Source organism: Chaetodon trifascialis, chromosome 11, assembly GCF_039877785.1.
Source record: "Chaetodon trifascialis isolate fChaTrf1 chromosome 11, fChaTrf1.hap1, whole genome shotgun sequence".
Lineage (NCBI taxonomy): Eukaryota > Metazoa > Chordata > Actinopteri > Chaetodontiformes > Chaetodontidae > Chaetodon > Chaetodon trifascialis.
The window spans coordinates 18386505-18406590 of NC_092066.1; the positions used below are offsets into that span (position 1 = coordinate 18386505).

The 20086-nt window shown below is 42.3% G+C and overlaps 1 protein-coding gene across 2 annotated transcripts in view; it reads left to right on the forward strand.

The window, feature by feature from the left end:
- LOC139339241 (low-density lipoprotein receptor-related protein 8-like) overlaps nucleotides 1-20086 on the forward strand; it is a 75264-nt gene that overhangs the window by 25491 nt on the left and 29687 nt on the right. For both annotated transcript variants that reach the window (XM_070974770.1, XM_070974771.1), the window contains exons 3-4: nucleotides 1127-1249; nucleotides 12061-12189. In XM_070974770.1, coding sequence (XP_070830871.1) covers nucleotides 1127-1249; nucleotides 12061-12189 — 252 coding nt within the window. The remainder of the gene's footprint in view (nucleotides 1-1126; nucleotides 1250-12060; nucleotides 12190-20086) is intronic.

Here is a 20086-nt window from a genome sequence, read left to right on the forward strand (position 1 = left end):
GTCCCTGCCAGGTTTTTAACCAGTCCACCATGACAGCAGCTGCTAAGGGATGACTTGCACATGTTTAAATTTACATTTCTGTCCGTATGATGTAACTGCCTTGCATGGTGCAGCCGATTTTGACTACATTTCTGTCCTTTGAAACCAAGGTCAAGAAAGAGCAGAAGCTGGAGAAGTGAGCGCAGAGTTAGATTAGTGCGCACGTAGCGAAGAAAGACTCGCTGCCTGCTCTCTTTCCTTACAGCCCCTCAGCTAAGCTTAAGCTCCCCGCACATCTCTAAACGCTCTATCTAATTTGAAGCATCAGAGCCAAGACGGGGCCAACTTAGGAACAGTTGTGGCTGTGTAACAACACCAGAGAGCTCAGCTGAGGGCCTTTTAGCCAGTGATTTATTAGACTGTATCTCAGGTCCTCCTGGAGTAACAGGCCGAGGAAATTGAATGACTCTGACCCCTGTCTGCTTCTGGCTTCTCGGCCGAGCTCGCAGGCTTGTTGCTGCAGGTGGAGAATGTGTTTTTGTGTGTGTGTGTGTGTGTGTGTGTGTGTGTGTGTGAAGTCCATATTTCTCTTTGAACACAGTGGGTTAGTAAGATTTGGGTAGCAACCGTGATGAGCCCTGGGCTGTCACATCAAACTTTTGATCACTCCTTTTTCTTCTTGCAGCTTAAACAGGCCTTTGGCTGACATGTTTTTGATTTCTAATTCTCAGCACGCTTGACGTGTTTATCAGCCTGTGGCCACGCTGGCTTGTAGCTTTCTGCGGTAAACAGGTTTGGGAGGTAAAAGGTTTAACCATGTCGTTGCTGTGAGATGGCAAACCTGAAGGAGAGATTAGACTTTTGGATACCAGCAGATGGAGGAGGGGGGGAGACAGCACAATGAATGAGTGTCAAGAAAAGAGGGAAAGTGGAGATAATTAGTGAAGGATATGAGGAGAGAGGGCACCGGAGAGGGCTGCACAGGAATCATGTGCAAGATGATGAGCCTGATGAGAGGGATGAAATTCAGATAATGTGACCAGTTTCATGACAGAGATTAAGCCTGACTGCAGACTGACCGTGCTCCTGCCCTGTCGTACTGTCCTCACACTTCCTGGTCTCTCTGTCCTTGTTTCTCTCTGAGCAGCCAGGAAGACATGCGCTCCTGCAGAGTTCGCCTGCTTAAATGGCCAGTGTGTCCCGGGACGTTGGCGTTGCGACGGGGAACCAGAGTGTCCCGATGGCTCGGATGAGGCGGAGGAGACCTGCAGTAAGTGAAAGCAAGGATGCTTCCAGTTTGTTTTTCCAGTCTTGGGTTTGCACTTGGTTCTTGTTTTTGTCGAATACTGTCTGGCAGGGCAAGAAACAAGCGATCAGACAGTCTGCCAGGTTGTAAACGGTTTAGCTACATTTTCTAAACCAGAAACCGGTTCCTAGACACTCATATTACAGGATAGAAAAAAGAAGAAAAACATGATTCTGTTACATAAAAATCAGATTTTTTTTCTGGCTTTAATCTTTGATTTTGTCCGGTAAAATCCTGCATAGTTGCATCTTTTCAGGCCTCCAAAAAGTGTCAAAATGAAACGGTCTAATAAGGGAAACATGCAGCCTGAGGCGAGGGTTTGCAAGTCGATGTTAACATGTCACAAGCAAAACAGATCTAACCGCTTTACTTGGAGTGCACCAATAATGTCATAATCTCTCTTTGTACGGGAACATTTTCAACTATGGTGCGTACATCATGTCATTTCATTTCTAAATTGTTGTCTGTGTTGTTTTTTTGTCTCAGCCGGAGCATCTAGGAGGCACACTGTTACCGTCGATCAGATTTTTTACACTCAGGAAAAAAAAAAGAATCCGTGGCTGACTACATACGTTGGCATTTTGCGTGTTCAATCTGCATTTGCTCTCATGCCTTAATCTCATTCGCTTTAGACGAGTTTTAATTCTACTCTCCTAGAACCTGTATTCAGGTTGCTAATTTCCCTTGTTATCTCAGCCGCCTCGCATGCCTCCACTCGCCCACACACTTCAATACTGAATGCTGTCTGATGGCGAGTGCACAGAAAGGCCTCGATTCCCTCTCTGCCAAGCTGTTAGAGCCGAGGATCTCTGGCTGCCTCACTTTTAGCCTGTGCCAGTCTAGCGCACCCACACAAAGGCCCCGATGGGGGTTAGGTGAGCTGACGTCTCTGCAGCCAAGCAGGGGCTCACGAGTGGGAGGCTTGAACCAGTTATTAATTGTTTTCTTTCTTTCTTAAATGCTAATTTCTTTTTGTCCTGAGGCTGCTTGCTTCTCTCCTGGGCTTACAGATATCAGACAGAGCTGAGAGCTCTGTGCTGATAAATAATGATGTCTCAGGGAAAACCAAAGGGTACCGGCTGAATATAGCGCCAGAAATGTGTTACAGTGAATCTCTGAATGTCCCCACTACAATACATTTAGGATAATATCTGATATAAACCTCACTACTTTATTTGTTTTTGTGTGGCAACATCTGCACATGTAGGGAGCACCATTGCATGACTTTAATCGACTAATTAAGAATATAACTGTGGCTTTAGCTTCAGGCCAAACCAGCTGAATGTGGCAGCAACATTGCAGAAGAAACCTAAGTTTATCTTCACAATGAATTATATCACATGTTTAAAATGCTTTAAAGATGTCTGGACCACAAGTAAATAAGGGAAAATGGTTTATTTACAGAGATAAGACTGTTCTGAATGCGAGCTGCTCAGCTCCCCAAGTGATCTCCCAGGGGGTCCTCACATCTCTTCTGGACAATATTTTGATTTTTCAAATCTTAACAGTTCATTTCTCACCCCAAAAGAGCTTCTTTCTGTAAGCGACGGGGTCCGACACAAACAGATGATCCCTCTGTCAAGGCTGGATCAGACTTGGTTGTAAGATTTTTCTTCCTCTGTGCTCGTCTGAGTGGTTTGAAGTGGACGGGGAAAATGGGAAAAGGTGATGTCACATATTACATAATACACCAATCACAACATTTGTGCCAGAATGTGGTGACAGTTGTTGGGTCTGGTCACTGTCAATCAAACCTGATCAAACCACACCCACACAGTCTTGATGCTGCAGATTAGTTGAGGGTTAAACTCCTTAACTAATAATACATAAGTATGAGTTTTTTCACTTTTATCATTCATTCATGAATATTTAATCATGTCAAATGTGTTAAAAGTCATGGAGGAAGGTTTGAAAGGCTGTAACAGTTTGGTTGTCTGTCCAGACCCATTGCTGCTGTTACCAAATACATGCTGGGACACAATATCTGTCTGCCCTGCACTTGGGCCATGACTTCTCAAGCCCATAGAAAACGTCTCCACAGGAGATCTCCAGGACTTTACAAGAACGGCTCAAATGATGTCTTGTCAGGGTGATAGCAGAGGTTGGTGAATGATGTTGATAAAGACATCGTGTAACCAGTTTGAAACAGATATTTTGGTTCTACCCACCACTGCCATGCTTTGATCTCTAAACCCTTTATTAAAGTTATTGTGGGAAGGAATTAACATGCGTCAAGCGGAGCGGGAAACGAATCAAGAAAAAGCAGAGTGAATCTTTCAGAGGATATTCACTCTAGTTTTGTTTCACTTTATTGGCTGTGAATGTGTGGGTCGCTTCGATGAATAATGTAGCAGCCGTGCAAAGCTTCTAATGTCACCCCCAGAAAGTTGAGTGAGGGAGGAGGGAGGCATAAAGGGACCTCTGAAGGATAACAAGTTTATATTGGAAATCCAATTAAAGATAAATGAAGGAAGGATTCATCTCTTGGCTGCAGAATAAAGAGATGGAGATCTGGGCTGAGGAGAAAGACATTTATATGGAAATCCTGTATGTATTCATACAGTATGATGATGCTGTGTAAAAAATTTGGGAGTTGTTACGTCTCTGCAAAAAATGGTGTAAGAGTATACATTTTTGAACTTGTCCGAAATCTTGTGGTTTTGTTTAACCAATATCTTTTCAGGTCTAGAGTGGTTTTTGTTTTGTCTTTGTGCTGGAGGGGAAAAGGAGACATTTATGTCCTCCTCTCTCTCCTCCAAAAAGCCCACACACTTCAGTACATCCAGGTAGCCCTCGCCACCACGTAAACCTCCCGATTATGTGTTCAGATCGAGGCTCTGTAATGAACAAAGGGATTGCTGATGATGATGCTCCAGTTCATGCGGCTGTCTTTCAGTCTGAGTGATGCGACTGTGCCATCGTTACGCTGAAGAGACAAGAGAAGGAGAAAAAAAAAAGACTCAAGGATGGACAACGTGTGAATATGCATGCAACATCTTAGGCGACAGCGACCAGCCTGCTCTTGAATCATCTCATTAACCTCGTTTCACTGGTAAATTACCTGTTTGTGTCAGTCACTTGGTTAGATTTCAAAGCCATAATGAGAGCTGTACATCTGTCAGGGAAAACCTCTCGATTTGCTGGATTTTTCTGATTAGAGAGTGAAGATAAAAAAAAAAAAAAAGAATCTCTGACATGAAAATTTAGCATATCCATTCTGAAACACCATCAGAAGCAGCATTTTGCTTAACACCCTAATCCCATGCAACACTTCACTTTAAAGTCAGAAGCTACCAAGCTTCACATTTATCAACAGTAAACTTTGCTAAAGTGGGGCTTGCTTTGCTGTCGTTACAGCGGAGGGAAGGGCAGAATTTCACACAGACTGCATCCAATCTTTAACGTGATAAAGATAGGAGATTTGCCATTATGCAAACAGCAGAGACGATGAGTGCATGATCGTTTTACACGGGCTAATTACATGTAGCACAGCGCACACCTTAATGCATCATGCTCCAGTTATGCCCAAGCCTGATAAGCCAGGCTGTACTCGCACATGCAGAAAACATTCATCTTGTTTTACATTCAGTTTGCCCCCAACTCTCTTGGATTGTCTGTCTATTTCAGTTACACATGTGACCAAACATAGAGTACACACTCACGTTTGCACACACTCGGCTGAGGCATTTTGGACCCTGTGCTGCAGACATCTGTGCCACAATCATTCTGGTTCACTGAGTGGATTCCCAATTACACGCTGGAGTAGCGTTACACTGCTGTATTAAGAATTCAAATTCGGGCCACACTTAGGGAGTTACTCTTGAGTGCTGAAAAATGAATGACTGAAACACGTGAAGAGCCAGAGCTCATAGTTTTTATATTAGACTAACGTGTATTCAAGGAGGAACTCGTCACTGCAGCCAGCTGTGCAGCATCTTCTCTGCTCCCTGGCCAGAGCAGTGACATTTTGAGTTGCCCCAGTCACTTTTGAAGCTTTACAGGGTGTTAGCTACTCGACACTTTCTGACAAAATTGCTGAGTTCAGCTCAGTTCTGCACGTCCTCCCTGTTTTTAAATTCAGTTCTTGGAGTTGACAGGCGTGAGGGAACTTCACAGTGTTTCGTCTTTCATAATGTGAGCATGTAACCCTGAATCGGTGCATATTTGGAAAATGTGGACCATTCAAACAGATGGGACTTTTTTTTTTTAAATCCGTTATATTGTGTTTTCAATTTGGTCTTTTAAGTGTGATGTAATTTGAAGTGGATTATAGATATTTCTCTGAAAGGAGTTTCGATGAGGACTTTCTTCTATAAACCTCTTTGTAGATATTGAGCTTCAAACCCCTTTGAACTTTTTCTGGGGGAGTAAATAATAAATCCTTTTTTTTATTGACTTTATAATGGGGACTGTTTCCTTTGTAAGGATGTTTGGATTGCATTTACTGGATGCAACAGTTCTGTGTGTGATTTGTTACAGTACAGCAGGTGCTATGAGAGAACTGTTTGCAGGTACATTTACTGTAGTCTGTTTATGTCAACACTAATAACAATAGGCACACATACACTGAACGCACTGCATGGACGTATAGTACATTTACTCTGTGGCTCTTATACAGTCTTCCCATTCTCTGTTGTTTTTGCATTGACTCTTCTGCTGCAGCTTTGATACTTTGTTCAATACTAAATTAGAAAAGTAGATTTTCCTTCAAAATCTGGCTCTTCTCCAAGTTACAATGCCTGATTGTAATGTCATCAGTTGTACAGTCTGACATTGTTTGAATTTCCAGGCTAAAGCTGTAATTCAGTAGAATTATTATTTTTGTTCCATAAACACTTCATATAAAAGAGTTCAGAAGAGGAAACAGGTGCGCTTCACCTGCAATGAGTTTCAGTTTGCTGCTCTGCATCAATAAAACAATTAAATGTGTTTGCTCCCCAAAACATCATTTGATGTTTTCTATTGGCGTGACATCTGCGCTTTTGTCACTCCATGATCAAGACACATGATGATTCTTTTGCTTTTTTCTTATTTGTTTTGGGAAAAGAAACGTTTAACATGACTTGCTTTGGCTACGATCCCATAAATTTGTTGTGGGATATTATACACAACGTGTCAAATTTCTTTAGCCATCAATTATTTTCTCAAGCTGGAACAGGTTAATGTTTGCTTGTAAAATTAGTAAAACAATCTGTCCTCAAAATAGTAGCTGATTTATATTTTGTCATATGGATGAATCGACTAATGTTGACTGCAGCATACGATGACAGTAAAGTTTGGACAGTAACCTAAAACAGATTAAATCCTAAATAGTAACTATGAAGTAAAGAGAAGTGTGGCATAGTGGCTCAGTGGTCAAGGCTGTGGCCCAACAGTAAGAAGGTCTTGGGTTTAAATCCACTAACTGGGCTTTTCTGAAGTGCCCCTCTGCAGTTTACTGTGAATGGTTGTGTACATGTGTTAGCCCTGTGACAGACTAACATACTACCAATATATTAGTCTGACTTCATGCAGCTGATGATGTCTCACTCAAGGAGCCCAGATACAGCACTTGATATTAAGCAGAGGTGCGTGCCACAGTACATTACTTGCTAATGCAATTTGCTGGAAATAGCAATTTTCCATCTTGTAGTTTGCAAGCTGCAAGTGTTCTCCACTGTACCAGATCTATAATTCAGAAAGGAGGACATGGCCACGCTAACCTGGTTTAATGAAGCAGTGAATGTGACTCAGAGAGTTTTGTGCCTCTTTGGCTCTCAGGCGAACCATCAGAACACAGGCGTTCACATACACAGGTGTACATGCACACAGACCTCAAAGCCTTTAGCTCTGGCAGTTGTAAAAGAGGTCCAGGGCTACTCATTGATGCTTTTAACATGATACAAACTGGAACTAGCTATATCGACCAATCAGGCTGTCACAATATGCTGAGTGCACACGTTCAGACGTAAACGCTGCCATGTGGTGGCTGTAGGATGAATCACCACTGTACCGTATTAGCAGTTGGAAGCAGCAAAATAGACACTAATTTATATGAATAGGCTGCAAATTATTACTTTGGGAACTCTATGTCGTGCTGCAGCGAAGAGTTCCATTTGTCATGAAGCTGCAGTTCATAATATCAGATCAGTTTAACATGTTTTTCAGCTCCACAGTGCTGATTAGACCCCTGTATCACAGTCACACCGCGTGCCTGGTGGCTGCTGACAAACTGAAGCATTTCTACACTTCTCCATTGAAAGCCGAGTGTAGGGTTAAAGGTTCTAAGCAATAACAAGGTCAGTCATGATGATCAAATGAAAGAGCTATTACACTGTTGCAGCATGGAGATGAACACTGCCTTGGGTCTGTAAAAGGTGATGAAGTCTGAACAGATCTGCCAAAACGCCACAGCGGAGATGAATCCTCATTTTTCACTCTGATGGTAAACAACAGCCAGACAGTCAGTTTGTCGGTGAGTAATTGGCTTTCATTATGTTCCCTCCTTCTCAAGCAAAAACCCATTATCTATGTCTTTATAAAACCTGAGGTTTCACTCATCAGCAGCTGTCCTGAGGTACCACCACTTTGTCGTCATGAGGTTTGGTTTCTTTGTTTGGATTTGGGAGGAACAGAGCTCACGCTTCATTACAGAGTCATCAGTTAAAAGGACAGGACAGCTCGCTGTATGCTTGGTGAATTCAGATTCTGCTCAAGACTGCACTCTGCCTGCCTTTCCTCATCCCTCATCTCTTTCCACTTGGTATGGATGGCTTTGATTTTGCTCCAGGATAAAAATCTGAAAGGTCAGGCAGCAGTTTGTCTCTTCATTTCCCCCTTCATAAAGTATCTTGCTCTTGGCCTGACTTCCTTCTTATGGATTCTTTTTCTCTGAAGCTGCCCTCTGTATTCCTCTTTTCTCTGCTGCGCTCTCGCTGTCACCCTCTCTTTCATTTTCTCTGTCTGTTTCTTGTTTTCTGTCATGTCCTCGTCGGACCTACATTAGTTCGGTTTCATTCAGGCAGCATGTAATTTCCTCTCTCAAAGATTCCACCTCCTCGTCTCTTTCATCTCAGACATTTCTAAGAGATGTTTTCTGTATTTCCTCCCTGACCAGCCAGCCTGACGTTTGGTTTTCAAACATTACTCAGTTGTAATCATTCTTTTTGGCTAACCATTGCTTTCCGTCTTTAGTTTCTTCATTAAGCTTGTTTGCTTGTTTGACGTGCTTGACAGCCCCATCTGAAAAGAAGTGAAAAACACAGCCAGGCAGCATCAAAGACTGTCACACTTCTTGAAACTTCCTTACACGTGAAACTGAAAGAGAAGAAAATAAATATCACTTTTATAACTCGTATATAAGCGATGAGGAAAATGACAGAGCTTTCCAGGTGGAAGAGGTTAGCTGTCCTCCATATCTCTTATTCCTTATTGTGTTTTACTCACTGTACCAGTTCAACAACAGAACATTGTGCAGCACAATATTTTATTGTTCAACTGTCGAGAATGTGAAGTGACGAATGGCAAATTGCAGTAAGCTGTTGTCCAAGGGCCTAACGCTGCAGTTTGATCAGAAGTACAATTTGTGGACTGAAAAATGATTGTAGGCAGATGTCATCACTCAGCAAGCAGAGAAATAGTCTGTTCTCTGAGCCCGGGGTGCAGAAACAGCCTCCGAGCACTGCAGTGTCCATTATTTTGTGTGTGTGTGGGATCAGGCCCTGGCTGCATCAGCCCTTCTCACTGCTCGTCCTCCCCAGGCACCAGCTGCCTCTCCAGCCTCCCCTCTACTGTCACCCCTTCATGCTGCAGGGGCGGTCGAAGTGAGGGGCTGAAAAAAATGTGCCTTCATACTCGGATGACATCTAATGGTGGTTACCGGACTGGCTGCCTGCCAGGGCGATATAGCAGCCAGTATTAGCTTATTGCAGATTTGCAGTTTCAAGTTATTTGTTGGCAGTGCAGAAGCGCAAACCAACCACTCGTCTTCTCCATTCACTTCACTGCCTCTCTGTTGCAGCTCTCATGCAGTTCAAGAGTCTGCTGCTGACCGACAGCGTGGTAGAAGTAACTGCTCCTCGAAGCCATGGTCAAACCCTTGCTGCTGCACGATTGGCCACCCTGTCAGCCTGAGGACCCCGTGGTCGCTCATCTCAGTCAAGGCTTTTCTGTTCACTCCATAGCAGTGGAATGAACTCTCAAGTGAAGACAGGACAAGTCACTGCCCATCATTTGCCACCGGCGTAATAAAAACTCCACTGTTTCAGACTTCATCTCCCACGTTAACAGCTACTTTTAATTTCTTTAAAAGAAAAATAAACAAATCAAAAATGCAATGCAAATGCAATCTTACACCCTTTTAGTTGTTTATTTGGGGTGTACTTCCAATTTTGGTGACATCTACTTCTTGTTAGTCACTTCAGACGCAAGCATCTGCCAAATGAATGTAACGTAATGCATCCACGAGGCCCATATCCCAGTTCGGTTCCAGCTGTTCCAACTACGGAAATAGTGTAGCCATTACGTACTTTTTCTGCCAGTGAGCATTGACAAGTCTATTTTTCAACTGTTAAGTGCCCACCACCGCCTCGCCTCGTCCTCCCCTATGATGACTGCTAAAAGGATGAAAAATGTGAAAAACACAAGAGGCCCTCTCTAGAAACAGTGTTTGGTTTATCTGCTGTGGTTGGTGGAAGATGCCCCACTTCATCTGTAGATATAAAGAGCTCATTCTAAGCTAACAAAAACATAGTGATTCTTATTTTCAGGTGGTGATACACTAATTAAAACGTAATTGCGAATATTAAATTCATACAATTCTGCCCATAGATCGCCTTAAATCCTGCACACTCGACCTTTAAGAGAGCCTCATAAAATATGTGGAGGTATGTCAAAACAGTTGTGCTTTTGATGTGACCTGCCATCATGAGAACATTGATGATTTGTATTGCATCTTGGTCAAAAACCAGTCAGTAAGGCATCTGGTGGCATGTAGCAGCAAATTCACCTATCTTTGCAATGCAAATTAATATAATTACTCTGACTTGGAAAAAAAATCCTTTGCCATATAACTGTAAAAAAGCATTGCACTTTATGCTTGTATACATGATTTTATCTGTGACAGCACTGCAGTGAGTTAAATAAAACATACAAATTAACATTAAAGAACATCCACAGACTCAGGAAAAACAAGCTAAAATGCTCTCACATAATCTAAACTTGCTCTGCGATTGTCATGGAACATATACAGTAGCTCATTTAATAATTGAAATCTACTGGATATTGAATTTACATAAGTTAAAAAGGAATTCAGTTAGCTTAAGTGCAGTGATCTAACAAATGTAATTCATATAAACAGAGGTGCTTTGTTTCGAAAGATGCCTTGGCAGACCGTGTCCCTGTCTGGTCCAATTACCCTGAACAGTTTCTACCTAACATTGCGAGTGACAGCATCAGAGACTGCGTAAGAACCTCATGAATGATATTCATTATGGCACATGCTTTCAGTTATCACGCTACAAATTATCCTCTTACTGTATTGCTTGTCAGCTGTATCAAGGCTTTCTCACTGACCTCATGGAAAAAAGAAAACCTAACCACTGAAAGGTCTCAAAGTGAACCTTAATATGCAGCTACAAAAGGTGGTGGAAGTCTAAATCACAATACTTCTGCAGTTGTCAAGGGTAAGCCTACATGGAAAAATTATAGAGTAGTGCTCAACTGACTGAAAAAAAAAAAAAAAATAGAAATTACAATTTGATGAAATAATATATTATTAGAGAGTCAGCTACACCTTACGAACACTACATGTTACAATTTAGAGTGTGTGAAAGGTAGTTATCAAGCAAAAAAGCTAAAGCTAAAATGATAAGCAGTTCAAATAGTTAGCTTAGCTAAAACAGATGAATTAGTTTGCTAAAAGTAATGGATTATGGGTTATTAGAAAGCTCAAAGTAATGGATAAATGGTTGAAATAGAAAGTTCAAAGTATTGGATAGATAAATGAAATAGTTAGCTTAAAGTAAATGATAAATGTTTGAAATAGTTAGCATGAAGTATATGATAAATGGTTGAGGTAGTTTGCTTAAAGTAATGGATAAACTATTGAAGTTGGTAGCTTAAAGTAATTGATAAATGGTTGAATAGAAAGCTTAAAGTAGTTGATAAATGGTTGAAATAGTTAGCTTAGTAGCTTTTCAATTCAGCTATTTTAAACATTAACGGTTGAAATAATTAGCTCAAAGTAATGGATAACTGGTTGAAATGTCTTAAAGTACCGGATAGGAGGTTGAAATAAAGTCAGCGTCTGACAAAAACGGTTTGGAACCATTGCTCTTAAGCATAATATGAAAATAAAGTCATCAGAAAGATAAATGATTTGCCACGTAGGCTGACCCTTTGATTTCATTCCAGTAGGCTTAAGGCTGCACTGTAAGCAAAGATGTATAATTAACAACATGATTCATATTAAACGCAGTGTAATCTGGATCAAACCTACTCTGTGCCAACTAGAGCAGATTGGCAGGAAAAGGAGGAGGGGGGCTGAGTTGTTCTTTTGCTTTACAGCCAACTGTGCATTTGCTGTATTTCATGATCTTTCTGCATGTCTCTTTAGAGCCAGTCCAGACAGTAAAATCAATTGGCCAGAGTGGTGAAGTTTTGGATGAGTTTTAACTGCATCGTGGGGGCGATAGAAATCAAGTCCAGCAGTGTCTTATAGATGTTTTTGTTGCCGTCTTTATGGGACCACAAAGCCACTGCAGTAATCTCCCTATCTCTTTTATCTCTGCCCACAGGCAAACAGACGTGTCCCCCAGAGAAATTTGACTGTGGGGGATCCACCAACAAGTGTGTCTCGTTGTCATGGAGATGTGATGGTGAAAAGGACTGCGAGAACGGGGCGGACGAGGAAGACTGCGCGTCTGGTGAGTTTGTCAGAGTCGGCTGTCAGTTCTCTCGCATTGCGGAAATAAGCACAAATAAGTACACGAGCCATTTTGTCGGCTGGTTTATTGGCATGTTTCACTGCTCGCCACATTTCAAGAGTGTGTTTAAATTCAAACAGTGGCAATGTGCAGAAGTCAATGACTTGATGAAGCTCCGAGAGAGAGAATAATACTCATATTTGCCCTTTTCTGTATTTTATTGGCTTTCATCCTTTCTGATCTCCCTTACCATCCAGAGGCTTGAGACATTAAAGCGCAGCAGGGAACACTCTATATAATTAGAGGGATTTGAAGGGAGGTTTGAGTTTGAAGCCAACTGCACTCAACAACAAAGTCCCCTTTGATGTGGAACCATTTTCGGTGTGGACTGTGAGATATCAGCAGCTTTCTGTTGATATTTGGTGGTTTCTGTCATCACATTTTGAACCTCAAGTCTTTAGCCTTTCCACTGCAGGGCCCTCGGAACCATCAAAAGTGACATCACCTCTTACCCAGCCAATCAGACAACTCAACTATGCGCTGCCCCCACCCCCCGCCCCCTGCAGGGACTATCCTTGCCCTACTTCTGAGGTGCCGTGAAGAATCGGCTTCTTCTTTTCTCTCTCTCTCCTCCTTTTCCCTTCACGTCAGAAAAAATTGATTGAGGCAACAGAGCTGTAGGGGGTGTGGCGTTTAGACTTTGAAGATTGTGTGAAATGGCACATGGCAGCAAATGCACAGAGGGAGAGAAAAAAGCCACCTCCTTATTATCCTATATAAATGATGTTCTTCGTTTTTACGGGCATCTGCTCCCTGTGTAGTTGTTTGTGTGTGTTTGTGTATGTGGGCGTTGAGATTGTGACTGGCTGGTGTCTGAGCAATAAATGTTTATTCATTAAGAATACACTCAATGTTTTTTTTTTTTTTTAAGAGAGCAAGCCAAATCAATTTGGAATAATATGAAAACATAAATCAGAGAGGTCGTCTGAATAGATATCTACCCTGTTCTCCTTGAAAGGCTTTTAATGTGTCATGTAATAAAGATATTTTTGCCTGATCAGCCTGCAAGTGGCCCATCAATAACTCCCTGTCACCGCACACACTCACCCCAAAGCAAGTGGTAGTGATTCCATTGACTTTAGATCTAATGCCTTCCTAGCTTAGATGGCTTTTCACTGCGCTGTCCATAGAAACCCAGTCTAGCCTGTGCTAATCCTTTTTTCATTCTAATGTCTGTATTGATGTGGCAGTCTTAAGCCTCTCAGCACTGACATGAGGGCAGGCAGCAGGCTGTCGCCCACCCAGTCAAAGGCCAAAATCCCTCCAGAGGTAAACGGCGCCATGTGTGACCAGGATGGAGGACTCCAGTGCAGCACAGTGCTAGATAACATTGCAAATTAGGTCTATTAAGTGCTGCTCGGACCAGTTTATCTGAAGACTGATTAGGCCCAATGCCAGCTTGATAGATGAAGTCTCAGTGAAGAAGATTTTAAATGTCACCTCACTGCAGATCTCTCTGAAGGCAGCAAGCACTGATTCTCCAGTGTTGTGCTTACGGTCTAGCCCAGTGAACTAAGCAATGATCATGTTGCTGCATGACATTTATGTCCAATACAAATGGTCATGCCAATGCAAGTACAGTAACAGTAACAGTAACAGTAACAGTAACAGGGAGTTTTACCTTATTTGAACTTTTAGAAGCGTTTCAATGGCTAAACTTACTCATACTGTCCATGCTTGGCTATCATAGGAATAAACAATAGAAAAGCATTTGCATTCAAATCATTGCTCTTGAGCATAATCTTAATGGCCACGGATAATTATTGCCTTATGTTCCAAAAGCCCTGCATGCTGTATTCCTCTTAAGTACTACAGACTGAAGGCTTTAGATTGTCCACATTTACAGTCATGCAGTGAGGCGGAAATGACCAATAGGTTTGAGTATATCTTGGTGTTTCTGTTCGCTGAGAGCTAGCTGTTGGCACAGAGACATTGGAAGAATTCACTTCAAAGCAGCATTAACTCTCCGTGTGTTTGGCGTTAGAGGTAGAGGATGAATGAATCGAGATGTGTAAAATGATGCAGCAGCAGTCTTACAAAATCGACAAGAAAGCTGTTTTATGTATCCAATTGCATTTTGTTCCTGCCCGCCAGCAAGGGCTCAGCTGCAAACCTCAGTGAGTGAGGCTGCAAGTGTGGTTTCACATTATCTTTGGGTGTAGTTAATTCCAAATACTGAAGCATAAATCGGCGGGTTCGTCCAATAGTCTGTAAGTGATGAAAAAGGCCCTTTCAGGAGCTCTGAGGTACTTTCTGAAACCCAAACTCTCTGCACTTAAATCAGCAGAGCTTTGCACGTGTAAATTGCCTTTTCTCCTCTTCCTGTTAGAAGGAATACTATTATATCACATCACTGAAGATGTGGGACATGTTTTCAAAAGCCTTCAATATTCACACTCTACCATCACCTCCATGTTTTTGAGTTGTTTCCTGTTTACACTTATTACACACAAACCACGACTCACAGACATAAACTCACACGTACTGACACATAAATCATTCACCGGACAGTTTCAGAGTCCTGGCATCCTGCAGTCCTGTGTGGAGCCGCCAGGGACGATTGAAACAAAGTTTGCTCCAGTGAGTGTCACGTCAATTCATGCTCTACGTCACGGCACCTTGTGGCTCAGATTATTAAGTTCACAAAGTAAATGCAATGTGGGGGAAATGCTGACTGATGGTTACCTCTAATCATTAACTCATCTTTGTCTTATTTAGTTAACTCTGCGTGGACAACGAGAGGTGTGATACGAACAAAGCAGCCGAAAACTGTGTCCCTCTCTGCCTGTGTGTGATGTACTTTCAAAGATTGCTCGTGTTTCTGCCCGTAACATGAAAAGACTTGTTGCACTTGTGCCAATGAGGGTTGTCAACATCGACTCCAGTGAAGTGTAACCAGACTTTTAAGCAGTTGGTTCTCCCTGTCATTGTCATTAAGAGCAGCGTCTGTCAGCGTGTGCGTGACAAAGAGGCAGAGAGAAGTCTCCTCTGGAGAATGCATCACAGACAGATGTCTGAAGTCTGGAATACTGACAGCAGAACTGATTGCGTTGGAGCTAATCAATACTATGGTCTTTAATAATTTAGCCTGGGCCCTGTTTCGATACCAACCCCTATTTCACTTCTTTAGTTGGTCGTCTTTGTATTTGCAGCACAAACTTGTTTGTTTCACACCAGCCTAAACAAACCGACCAAACGCACCAGATTTGGTTGGAAGTGCGCCGAACCGGCGAGTTCAACGTGAGCCTGCTCCTCGTTGTCTGAGCGTGCTCACGCTCATTCCTGCTTAATGCGAGGAAAACATCCAAACTCACTTTACACATTCACTTGCATTTACTCGAATGTGAGTAGAGAGTTTGCGCTCCCAAAACTGACAGAGCTTGTACTTACCCAGTTAGCCCCAGCACGCTCTGCTATTAGTAGAAATTTACAGAGTGCATAGCCTGCTGCTGACATGAAAAAGCAAATCTCGCAGAGGCATCCTGCTAATTGAGTCATCCACACGCTGAATTATGTATTAAGTAGAATCTAGCCCTCACCAGAGGAAGCTTCCTCTGATCAACATTACATTAAGCCGCAGTTTTAAGGAGACACTGTAGGAAAGTTGAACTGTCCTCAACCCTCAGCGATGTGGAGATTAATGCGCACTTACTCACTGGGCATCTCTCCTGAGCCCGCCTGTCTGCTGGGTTCTGCTGCAAAGCACAAGAGCCTTTCTGGATTTGTGTGTTTTCTCATGTCTTTGCGTTTGCAAGTGTCAGCTTGACTTGCCTGCCTGATGCGTACATATAATTGTTCCGTGAGGTTGTATGTTGGCTTGTTTTCCCTCTTCATTTTTAAAGCTTCTTGGATGGTATGAGGCAAACAATTCCGTACCTCCTGCACTCTTCCCAGCTGTCAGCCCCTCGTGAAACTGACCTTGCAGATCCTGTGCATCCCCAAAGATGGCGCATTCACAGTTTACTTCCACTGACAACATTTCTTCTTAATTTCATTTTTGCTCATGTTGCTAAAGGTCTCAGCGCTCATTTCATGCCACCGTTGCCCTCCCACATTGGTCCACAGTTACGGTCAATAATGGCATCAGAGGGGAGGTTAAAAAACTCCCTTCGCTTTGACTCCCATCTTGTCCTCTATTACCCTTTGTTGATTGTTACTGTAGATGAGAGTTGTTTCTTCTCTGTCACAGCTGTGTTTCCTCTGTAAATGTGTGTGACATCACAGGAAAGGTCAGCCATAGAGCTATTTCCCTGGTGAGCCACTGTGACCTGTATGAACTGGCAGGCAGTGTGAGTGAGTGTGTGTGTTTCTGCCTCTCCAGGTTTGTCTGTATTGGATGCTGTGTGGATTTAGTGTATTACTCACATTGTGGGGACTCGTCTCCCTTATGGGAACAGAACACAAGTCCTCAAAATTAAATCATTAAGTTTTAGGGTGTAATCTCGGGTTAAGGTAAGGTGAAGTCTCCAGATAATTAATGTAAGTGAATGCAATGTCCTCAGAAGTGATGGAAACACAACTGTGTGCGCGTGTGCGTGTTTGTGTGTGTGCACGTGTGTGCATGTTCCAGTGACCTTGCTGCAGTGGCTGCAGTGGACCTCAGCTCTGAGCAGAGTGGACAGGTCTGGACTGTCCCTTGAGTTTAAACCTATGAATATCCAGAGGAAGCTGAGAGGACATTAAGCTGCGCAGACAGTGACTGATGTGCTCAGAGATATTTGTGCGTGTACAGATAAAAAATAAACGATTCTGTTTTTGCCTGCGTACACACGATCTGGATGTCTTTCTTTTCATCTCACTTCTCCACTTTCGCCCTCTTTCCGTCCTCCAGTCCTTAAAATGATTTCCTTACCTTTATTCTGTCTTTCCTTCATGCATCCCGACTACTCACACACACACACATACACGCACCACACACTCATCAGCTGTAATGCTAATGAGAATAGAAAGACCAGTCATCTCTTGCCTTTGCAGCTGAGGCACCAGTTGTTGCTGGCAACCATTTCCCATCACTAAAGCAGCCAGAGGAAGTAAAGTGGGTTACGCTGACAACCTCCAACTACCAAGGAATTAAAAATATATAACTGAGTAAAGCTCTCAGTGAATTTAGCATATTAATGGAGTTTTTATTAGTTGCCCTTGTAGTGTATTTTCTGTTTCATTTTGTAGAATTCATTATAGCCAGAAAGTTTGCTTGCTCAGAAACAGACTAAGAAAATGTTTGATTTTCTATTTTATATTAAGGATTGTTAAAGTTGCTCGTGTTTCAGCAGCTTCAGAGAGTTGGCATGAGTTGCTCATTTTTGTAGGGTGAAAAGCACAGTCACAGATTGTGTTTGCAGTGACAGTGACAGTGACATGTCTGCCGTGTTTAATGATTTATGAAATATTTAGTCAGTTTCTTAATTTTTTTCACCTTGATGCTAAAGGGAAGGTTGGTGGCGAAAAGAGCTTCATCAGGAAAGACGTTTTTAGTAAGAGCCTTTTCAAATTAGGTTGAATGACTTTGATATAAAGCCAATGGTGGAAAAAAAAAACAAAAAACATCCATGTAATGATAACAAGAAGAGTTTGCAGCCCTGCTAACGGCTCTGTAAGTCTGTATTTCTAATGTATGGTTTAGGATGTTAGCATTCTACGATTTGCTTTTTAGCACTATGTACAACGCTCAGATGATAGTGATTAATGATGCGCCAAAATTTACTGGAAACCCATCGAACAGACATATTTCACCATGAACCACCAGTGTCAACCACATGGTGGTGCTAAAGGCAACGTCAGGGGTCAGGAAAGTCAGTAGGCGTCATCATCTGGGAACCAAGAATATCTGTACTAAATTTTATGGCAGTCCATCCAATAACTGTGTGTTGTGTACAATACAGCAAATACAGTCTGTCTTATTTTAATGTGTGGACGTTCATACAATATACTATACAGTCATGCTCTACATGCAATATACCATATGTATACATGCATCCATATCTATTTGATGTTTCGTGTGTTAGTTTCCTGCTTTTGTTGAAGCAGCCATGCCAAATTATATAAATAGATGGATAATAAATCTGAAAGTTCAACCCACTGAGTGAAATGTTGGGTCCCACTGTGATTTATTTATCATTTAAAACCCACAGACTTGTACCACACTGTACGCAGGCAGTCTGTGAGCTCAAAGTAGCTCAAAAGTCTTGAAATTCATTTGCTCAGTACCCCCACTGGAAAACAAAGTTTCCAGTATAACCAGGTCACTCATGTACATTACTAATGCTCTGCCCCCTGTGCAATAATGTACATGTCTATTGAATCTCTTCAATTATTTAGTGGCAAATTAGTATGTAGTGAAGGTAGAAGCATAACAGGCGCAGTAGTTATGAAGCACATGAGAATCAAATGGAGCTTGTTTAATATTGATGAGTATAAACCCTTTCACTGAACTGGATCCTCAACACTTGTTTTCGGTTTCAGTTGCTTTCCCCGCGCTGCTGTGGCAGTCATGTCGGCACCAGAAAATTAAGCGAGTGCTGATGTTTGCAGGGGAGAAAATAGTGACATAACATATGGTATAATTACATAGGATAGTAATTAGGACACTATCTCGCATCTGATGTTTGTTCACCCAGTTAAACTCAGCACATGGGAACGCATATGATTTTCCACTTAACTATATTTGATTTCCCTTTTTTCTGAAGCTGTTTTGATTCTGTTTGCTTCCAGTGTTCAAGGACATCAACCAATGCCATTAACTTCTACTCTGGATCCATTTAAATACTAATCAATGTTTTGATCTGCGAATCAGTATCAGGTAAAAATAACTGCGTATAAAATCTCGACTCTAGGACCAAACCGGGTACCTGATCTCTGGGAGATGTGAGATTTCTCCTGCAGGTCACTGACAATATGCTACCACCTTACAAAGTTCTGTGTACAATATTTTAAAACATTCCTGTAACCAGCCTTAACGGTGCTGAAGCTGAACTCCCTGCAGTTTGTGTAAATATCAACTCCTGCGCCTCCCTGCGCTGCCGTCCGTGCTGCTGTGGGCTCACAGTGGGAACCCTGACTGTCTTCACAGCCTGAGTGCTTTTGTTCAGATGTGAGCGTAGACGGAGAAAGCTGGAACAGGTAGAGACAGAGAGAGAAAAGGATTTACATAAGCCTTGAGGTTGGCTTTGTGAAGAGGAGAGGCGCATTACAGACTTTTCCTTCCTGCATAGAAACATTTCCAGTCAATAAGGAACAAGGCCAACTCTCAGAATCAGCTTTATTGGCCAATGTACATGTACAAGAAATTTGTATCAGGCTTTCATGACAAAAATCTTTTCTCAAATAGCTCTGGGCAAAAAATATTAAGGCTAACAAATGCATAATTTGCAGCAACTGCTCTAGGCATGTGTGCATACATGGATAACCAATGCCTCCATGTTGGTCATAGATGAGAGAGAGGTGAACCAGAGAGCAGATAAAGAAAAAAACCAAACACTAGACAGAAGAATCTTTTGAGAGAGGAGGAAGCACCACAATCAGATCATCTGAGAGAGGAGGAGGACCGGCTGATGGCAGAGAGAGCTCTATTATCTTTGGCTCCACAGGAGAGGAAGCCTCTCCTTGTGATAACCCCCATCATCCCCTCTCTTCCCATCCAGCACCTCCTGTCTGTTTCATCCTCAGTTATCATACCAATATTTGCCTTTCAACCTCTGTGAGAAAGCCTGTTTCTCTTGCTATGTTCCTGTATTTGAAGTTTCTCACTTCTCGTCTTACTGCCTCTCATCTACCTCCAGCTGTAGCCAGAGTTCGAGCGTCATCTTTTATTTCACGCGCTGTGAGCAAAGAATCTCTG